This window comes from Sciurus vulgaris, assembly GCF_902686455.1.
Source record: "Sciurus vulgaris genome assembly, chromosome: 10".
In the NCBI taxonomy this organism is placed as follows: domain Eukaryota; kingdom Metazoa; phylum Chordata; class Mammalia; order Rodentia; family Sciuridae; genus Sciurus; species Sciurus vulgaris.
The window spans coordinates 73,929,239-73,938,308 of record NC_136470.1 but is presented as its reverse complement, the minus strand read 5'-3'; the positions used below and the strand labels follow the sequence as shown (position 1 = coordinate 73,938,308).

At 44.7% G+C, this 9,070-nt stretch overlaps 1 protein-coding gene across 2 annotated transcripts in view; it reads left to right on the top strand.

The window, feature by feature from the left end:
* Window positions 1–5,914: 5,914 nt before the first annotated feature.
* Window positions 5,915–9,070, top strand: part of ROPN1 (rhophilin associated tail protein 1) — a 38,155-nt gene continuing 34,999 nt past the window's right edge. Inside the window, exons 1-2 of one of the 2 annotated variants that reach the window (XM_079155356.1) lie at window positions 6,060–6,174; window positions 6,407–6,492. In XM_079155356.1, coding sequence (XP_079011482.1) covers window positions 6,487–6,492 — 6 coding nt within the window. In that variant the 5' untranslated portion in view covers window positions 6,060–6,174; window positions 6,407–6,486. Of the gene's footprint in view, window positions 6,175–6,406; window positions 6,493–9,070 lie in introns of both variants that reach the window. The other variant, XM_079155357.1, reaches the window with a different exon arrangement.

The window sequence follows — 9,070 nt, the reverse complement described above, 5'->3', positions numbered from 1 at the left end:
AGCCCAGAGATTAGCCCAGCACACAGGCTGGAGATCTTCCTCTGGGCCTTAAGAAAAAAGGGAGATTTATTGGCACAGAAAGAGAAGGGTAGAAGTGTGGATATAGGAAATGGAAACTAATTTTTTTTTCAGCAAGGAAGCAATACATACAAAGTACATTTTCTTAAGAGGTGGGGTGTAACATTCAGGAAACTTGGAGGATGGACATAGATCAGGTTTCCCCATCTCAGCATAACTGACTTTTGGGGGTGTGATAATTCTTTGGGGGCTGCTGTGCTTTGTATGATACTTAGCAATTTTTGTCTTTGCCCACTATATGCTGACAACATCCCATTCCCAGTTATGGTTACCAAAAATGTCACTAGTCACTAGCAAACATTTTCTAGAGGCACAAAATTGCCCACAGTGGACCACTGGGTAAAGACTGATAAGAAAATTGTTGACAAAGACATAAAGACGGGAGATGCTAAGGCTGATAGGATCAGTGTGGAGCAGAGAGGCTGGCAAGAGAAGGACAACCAGCACTGACTCTAGATGGGGGGTGGACGAGCTGTGTGAGGTGAGCTGGGGGGTGACTGGGGTGGCTGTAGTTCATAGTGGGATGACAAGGAGGAAGCACATCCCAACTGGCAGCTCTTAGAACATCTGAGGCTGGCCCGGGACAGACCATGTGTCTTTTGTGGACTTGTTTGAAGAAGTCCAGGATACTTGGACAAGTGATTAAAGATGAGGAGGAATTCTTGGACTACAGGTATGGGCTTGAGTCGTCTAAACAGAGAGGCAGCAGAAAACTTCCATCCATAGAAGGATAAGAGTTCTCATAAAGGGAAGGTAGAAAAAAGCCAAAGACTGAAGTTGTTTTTTTTTTCTTTTTTGGGGGTTGGGGGAGGAGAGGAGTGTTGTGCATATTTAGAAGATGAATAATGTGGGATAGAAATAGAAGGCTCTGGAGGCAGGAGAACCAGGCAGTTCTCTGAGGGATGAGAGTGGCTGAAGTCCAATGCCTGTCCCACTTGCCTGGTCATATACCCACAGGGCTATGTCTGTCCCAACAGACCATCTTTTCTAATGTAAGTGAAGGTGTCATACAGGTCAGGGCAGCCCTGAGGAGAATCAGAGCAGCCACAGAAGACAGAGTGTGTCAAGGGAGGAGCCGTATCCATGTCCCCACCCTACTGTGCATGGTTAATGTTCTCCCTTTCTTGTCACTTGAGTCCTTAAAGAAGCAGGCTTTGATTAGGTGGACATTTTCACTTAATGTGGTAAAAAATGCTCTCTTCTCCATAAGTGGGTGGTTTTAGGAGGTATGACTCACTAAGGGCCTGGAGAAAAGGCTACATTGTAGGTAGTAGGAGGAGAAGAGGATCTAAATCCACAAGAGGCGGTTGTGCTTCTTATCTCAGTGGTTCTAACTCTCTGAAGAGAGATGATGGATCTTGCCATTTCCCCTCACAAAAACACGTTGTAGTAGGTAAAATTCTAAGATAGTCCTTAAGATTCCCACACTGTAATTGTACATGCCCTGGACAACCTCATCCTTTTGAGTGTGGGTGAGACCCATGAAAAAGATGGGATATCAATCCCACAATTAATTTTATGTGGCAAAAGGGAATCTTCAGGTGTAGTTAAGATCCCTAATCAGTTGGCTTTGTGTTAGTCAAAAGGGAAGTCATCTCAGGTAGGCCTGACCTAATCAAGTGAGCCTTTAAAACAGACAAGAAGCAACAGCACTTTTCATCTCAGTGGTTTGGGAGGCTGAGGCAGGAGGATCACAAATTCAAAGTCAGCCTCAGCAACTTAGTGAGACCCTGAACAACTTATAAGACCCTGTCTCAAAATTAAAAATAAAATGAACTGGGGATGTGGCTCAGTGGTTAAGCGCCCCTGAATTCAAACACTTCTGCTGGCCTGGAAGAAAGCAAACAGCCATGTTGTGAGCTGTGAGAGGGCCATGAAATTAGGACCCGAGGGTGGTTTCTGGGAGCTAAGGGAAATCCTTGGCCAAGAGCCAGCAAGGAAACAGCAACCTCAGTCCTACAACTGCAAGGAACTAAATTCTGCCAACAGCCAGTGAGCATGGAAACCGACGCCAAGCCTCAGATAAGATCACAGGCAAGCCACGCTTGGATTTTAGCCCAGCAACACTCTTAGCAGAGGACCCAGTCAGCCTTTACCCCAACCCCTGCCCCATAGAAACAGAGCTGATAAATCTGTGATGTTTTAAGCTGCTATTTGTGGTAATTTGCTCTGCGACAAAAGGAAATGAATGTACCTGTGAAGGGCCTTTCTGCACACAGGGTGTGGTAACTCCACAAGGAGACTGACCACCACACCATGAAGACCAGGTTCAAGCCGTGGTCCCGACTATCATGTGATGATATGGAGATGACAGTGGCACAAAGCCCAGTCAGGATCCCTACCCTCTGGTCACTACTTGGCCAAATATAACTTAACCTCTAAGATACTGAACAAGTAAAGCTGAATGGACTGCAAGGTATCAGATCTCAAGAAGGCCTCTTGAAAGGAGGAAAGGAGGGAAAGAAGTGGAAGGAGAGAAAACTATTTAGGAAGCAAATATTAATAGTACTCAATGTGTATTTCTAGGTTCCAGGAATAGTGTTAATTTTTTTAAAACAAGCAAACAAGAACAAAATCCCATGCACCCCAGTGAAAGAATACAGAATAATTAATAAAATAAATTTTAAAAAACAGTATTTGGTGATAGTATTTGGTGACAAGGGAAGAGTTTTAAATAGAAGAGTCAGAGGAGGCTCCCTCAGAAGGTAATATTTAGATGTAATCATGAAGGAGTTGAGGAGTGAACCATGTGGATATATAAGCAGTCATAGTCTAGGCAGAGGAAAGGCAAGTGTAAAGGTCCTGAGGCAGGAGTGGGCCTGGCCTTTCAGATGAATAGGAAGGTGACCAGTATGGCTGAAGGGAAGTGAGAAAGGAAGAAAAGAGAAAATAATGGGTTCAGATAGTTCAAGGGCCATGTGGGTCACTTTGACTTGTACTGAGTAAGATGGGAGATATATTGAGGGTTCTGAACAGAGGAGTGATACCATCTGTATTAAGTTTTCTGGTCTCTGTGTTAAGACTTGGCCATGGAAGAACAAGTGTAGAAACAGGGAAATGGATTAGGAAGCCATCGCCATCATATAGACGTATAGATGAGAGATGAGGTTTGCTCACAACAGGATCCTGAAGGTGAAAGCAGCACTCAGGTTTGGGATGCCTTTGAAAGATAGAGCCAACATCATTTGTTCTGATTGGATGTAAGTTGCAAGAGAAAAGTAGGGATAATGACAAGGTTTTTACACTCAGCAACTGGAAGGATATAGTTGCCATTTCCTGATATGGGGAAGAATGAAGGAACTTGTTTGGAGAGAAATATTGGGAATGTGGTGGAGACATATTAAGTTCAGGAAGCCCATCAGTGATGCTATCAAGCAGACAGATGGACATTCGAATATGGAGTTCAAGGAATGCTTCAGGTAGGAGACAAATTTGTATCTAAAACATGAGACTGGATGAGATCTAAAGGAGAGTGAGTACAGATACAGAAGTCCAAGGGTATGCTCCCAAATTAAGATAGCAGGGAGAAGAGGAAGAACCCACCAACGGGACTGAAAAGGAGCAGCCAGTGGTGAAAGAGAAAACCATCAACTGTGATGTCCTGGAAGCCAAGAGTGGCTAACAGGTCACATGAGGCTGATAGGGTGAGCCAAATCTGAGACATGACCTTGCATTTAACACCATGTCATGGGGGACCAGACAACTGTGGTTTCTATGAAGTGGTGGTGATGAAAACCTGATCCAAGATGATTCAAGAAAGACTGGGAGGGAAATGAGAGGCAGCAAGCATAGACAACTCTCTAAAGAACTCTGCAATAAAGCAGAACAGAGAAATAGAGAAGAGGTGGAAGGGAATCTGATGGGAGAAATAGACCATGTTTGTGTATGGATGAGAATGATCTAGTAGAAAAGAAAAAAATGAATGACCATGAAGAAAGGATATAGTTGATTCTCAACTACACAAGGAAACAGAGGGAAAGAGTATGATCTATTGGATAGGTTTACTTAAAAAGACTTAAATCTAACATTTGAAATATCTTTTAAAATCCATGTAAGTTCTAAAGCATAATGAACACCCACGAACCTCTATCACCAGCTCCAAGAGCTAGGCCACCACCAACCACACCTATGTGCACCTCCCCTTCCTTCCACATCTCTCACAGAAGAAAGCAATTTTCCTGAATTTTGCAATTAGCATTTTCCTTGTGAAGTAGTGTTCTCTTTATTATATTGTTACATTTATTGGCTAATACTTCTCCCAACCTGGTGTCCTACAGACAGATGTTTAGACCACCTCAATCAGACAGCATCATGAAATTCCTCTCACATTTAATCTGTCACACTAAAATTCCATTTTTTTCATATTCCATCTCCAGCTGGCTATTGGTTTGCCTGAGAAACCCCTTCTTCTGCATGAAGATTATTATTATTCATTCCCATCTGTATTATTTAATCTGTATGAAGGCAGGAAGAGTCTGCATGCCTTTCCTTGTGCACACACACAAGGGACCCCAGTAGCCAGAGCATTTTTTCTCTTGGAAGATGCATCTGCAGCCCTAAGACACACCCTGCTGGTCAGGTGCCTCTGTCAGCACCGGATGGACTCTCCAGAGGCCTTAGGGAGGCAGGTGGTGACCAGTGATTAGTTTTCTTTCATCCCTAGATCTTGCCTGTGGACGGCTGGCCACCCACATCATCCAGGATTCTCCAGGTGTGCAAGGACCTGCAGGACTTTGATAAATGTCAGCAGGGTGGGCCCTTTACAAATGGATGACTGCAGGCTGTGAAAAGCCCTCTTCATACATTAACCCAATCCCAGCTCCCCCCACTTGCTCACTGATGCTTGAAATTGCTTTAAGGAGAGACAACGGCTTTCATCTTACAACTAGAGAAACCTCTGAAGGCCCTAGGTGAACAAACATTGATTTAGAATAATGCGCACTATTGTGTAAATGGACTAAAAGATTGGATGGTGCAAGGAGCACCTTAAAAACTGGGTGTGAAGTGATGAAGGGTGTAGCAGAGCAAGATGGGGTTTTTCTTCCCTCTCAGGGAACTTAAAAAAGAACAATCTTGAAATCAGTAGACCTGGAGTCAAGTTTGGCCCTACTGATGGCTATTTGACCATGGGCAAGTTACTCAAAGTTTTGAACTTGTTTCTGAATCCGAAGGTTAATACCTACCTCCAGAGTTCCTCTGGGAACTTGATGCCATTTGTTTTGTAAAAGTGCCCTAGCACAGTGACCACATTTTATGGGACATTTTCCTTCTTTCCCCATGTCCCCAGTCACCCTGGACTCTTCTTTCTGTCCACTCTAGCCTCATCTCCCTCTTAGAGGTTAAGACTGAAGAATCTGAAACGGGCAGCCCGGGTTTCCATCTGATCACGTTAGCAGTCAGCTTGGGCAAGTTACTTAATGCTCTGCGCTAAATTCTCTCATCTGTAAAAATGAAGATAATAACATCACTTGCCTCCTGGGACGACTTTAAGGATGAAAAGAGTTAACATATGCAATGCATTTAGAATAGTTCCTGGCACAAAAAACAAAAAACAGCAACAAGTGTTTGCTGCTATTACTCCTAAGGGCTTTTCCTCACCTGCTTACTTCCCAAAAACAAAAACAAAAACAAAAAACTTTAAGCTTCTCTACTTACACTCTCTAACCCTTCAAGGTCACTGTAAATTGCTCCGCATTCCCCCAAGGTTGCCAAAATCCCCGACCCGCCCGGAATCCCCCAAGCCTTCTGGATCCGCCAAACCAAGGCAGGAGCTGCCTCCAGTGACCCCGAACTGTGCGGCGGGCGGCGGGCGCGGCTGGGGAGGCTCTGTGACGTCGCCTCGGTGCCGCGCGCGGGCGAGCTGGCCGCGGTCGCGCGGGGTTGCCAGGCGAAGGCGAAGCGCTCACAAAGCCCGGTCGCGCCTGCCGCGCCCGCCTCTGCACTCCCTCCTGGCTGGCGCTACCCTCGCCGCCCAGGTTCCGCTGCCCTCTCTTTGCCAAGGGTGCTAAGCCCTGGAGCTCTCCTCGCATCTCCCGCCCGAGGCCGAGCGCCAGGTGTCGCCTGAAGCCACACATCCCGTTTGCGAGCGAGCCTGAGGTAGCAACCCCGGAAGGGAAGGGGAGGGAGGGGAGCGCCCTGGCTCTCCCAGGGCTGCCCGGGTTGAGGGATGCCACCCAGCCTGGCGGGCCCACCTGGATTCTGAATCCTTCTTTGCTCACACAGCAAGGGGAGGGCAAGAGAATGTGACCGTGGGAGAGTATTGCTTTCTGGCCAAATTGTATGCTTGTTTCATAGCCAGAACTACTATTTTATGATGTTTTACACCCAGGACAGTGATTTGGAAACACAACAGAATCTGGACTCAGAGCCCCCAGTGAGGAACCAAACCTCTGCTTTTTCATCTGTATCATGGATGTAAGAATACCTTTGGAGGGATTGATGGGAGGATCAGTGGGCATGACTAGCGCATTATATACTGATACCATTCATTGATTTTTTTACTATTATCTACTGAACCCTAAGTTCCAGCCATTGACTGGGGTAGGCATTAGAATTCCATAGTAAGCAAAAACTGACCATTTCTGCCCTGGAGTTTCCAGTCTATTACAGGGAAACACATGTTAATCAAAGAATCATACAAATTGAGCAAAGTTAGAGTTGGAGAGGTGGATAAGTGATGTGCTGAAAGGGTACAATGGGACTAGCAGGAAAGTCAGAGAAGAATGAGTAGAGGTCTGAGGGAAGGATGAACCTAGGAAAGGTAGGGAGTGTATTCCAAGCAAGAGTAGCCACATGTCCAAAACTGACCACGTCATCTTCCAAACCCAAACAATGATGTACAGTTGCCTGGTTCTTGGTTCCAAGAGCTGTTTGTAGAAACTGCCTCTGAGATTCTGGTGTCTGGAACCTTTCATCCATGTAACTGGAAACTCTCATTTCTACAACTGAAACCCTGGTTAGCCTGCATCAATAAAACCAAATGAGAAATTCCAGAAACAAGCCTATAGTTGATATTTGATAAGACCCATATTCTTCAGCACTTAGCAAGTATATATTGGCCTGCTGTTCCCTATTGGGAGTCATGTAGGTTTCACTTAATAGGAAACTTATTGAATTGTAAGAGTTGGAGGTGAGCCCTGGAATGTATAATTAAGAAGGCCTACAAGACCAAGAGCTTTAAGAATGAAAAAAAAAAAAAAAAAACTTTACAAAATGATGGAATAGTGGGATGCCAAGATGAAATGAACTTTTCTCCCAGTTTTTAAAACCTGATCTGAACAAATGGCCCATAGTGTCCAAAGACGAAAAAAGTTGGGTTTGGGTTCCTCTCTAACCCACTTTGTATATGATTCCAAGTCTTTGTGACTCAAGAGTGCATGGAATTCCTGAGGGTGAGTCGGTACACAGGAAGAGAATTTGACTTGACTCTTTTAGTGTTCTCCATTTCTATAGCAGTACCATCATCCACACTTGAAAAATAGGGTCACTCTAGACCCTTCTCTCCCTAACCTTTTCCCAGTGATTACCCCAAGTCCTGTAGATCCTATTTCCTAAATAGCTCCTATTGCAATTACCTTCTAAAGGAATGAAGCTGTTGAAAGTTCTTGCTCAAAGTGCTTTCAGTTCTCCTAACCAGGCCACATCCCACTCCCCTTAGCCCACCTGAACAGCTGTTGGTCAATCTGTGTTTCAGAGTCCAACAAAGGGAAAGAAATCACTAGTAATTTTAATAAGGAAGGCTCAAATAAGAATTTTTAACAATAATGGGATTAGAGTAACAGGATTGACTAGTAAAATATAAGGTAAGATCTAAAGGATATAGGAATTTACAGATATGAGGAACAACCACTACTCTTGACTGATTATCCCAGGAAGGTGTCTCTCTCAGAACCTGTTGCAGAAGGTGTGACCAGGACTTATTAGAAGGCAGAGAAATTTCTGACGTGCAGGGCAGGCATAATTCACTCTCTGGGTTGCCAGAGAAATAATTTCTGATACCCACTGGTAACACTCAGCTATAGAGCTTCCCAAGAGGGGTACCAGGGTTAGCTTTCCTGTACTATAATGAAATACCTGAGGCAATCAACTTATAAAAAGAAAAGGCTTGTTTTGGCTCATCATTCTAGAGGTTCTAGTCCAAGATCAAGTCACCTTGCTTTGGACCTCTAATGACAGCAACACTTCATGGCAGGATTGTGTGGCAGACTATACTGCTCACCTCATGAGCCAGGAAGCAAAGAGAAAATAGGAAGAGCTTGAAGTCCTACAGTCCTCCTAGAGGAATATTCTCATTAATCTAAGGACCTCTCTAAGGACCTCTTACTAGGTCCCATCTCTCAAATGTTCCACCATCTCCCAGTACCACCCTGGACGCCATGATTTTAACACATGGATTTTGGAGGACACTTACTCAGACCATATCACAGGGGAAGCTGCTAGCCTTTGGGCACTGTGGCATGTATTCTAGCAGTTAGGCACTCAGGAGATTCCCATGAACCAGACGCTGGAGAAGCTGTGCACTGCAGGATCCCAGCACTGGAGAAATTGCAAGTTCCTGGAGCTCAGCAAGAGCAGCATACCTGAACCTGCAAGAGACACCGCTTCTCCCTCCTGTGTCCCTCCAGTGTCCAGTACCGACAAAGCTCAACATCACGACAACTGGCAAGGGAAAAATATTTAAAGAATCTAGTTCCAGTTTTTCTGAAGCAATGAAGGATAAATTTGGAGCTAAGAGGTAATAAATTGATAACTGACACATCAAGCTAATATAAAAATCTGATTGTGTGACTCTAGGGCTTACACTCCTCTAATGGCTTCAACATAAAGTTCAAAAGCCTTACCAGGCATAGCAGGCCTTTTACATTCTGATCTTCGGGCTGTATTTCCGGCCTTAGCTCCAACCACACTCCCTTCATCCACTCTAGCACTCTAAATGACAGTTTCTCTGAACACACCATGTTTTTGACACCACCACACCTTTACCTAAGTCCTC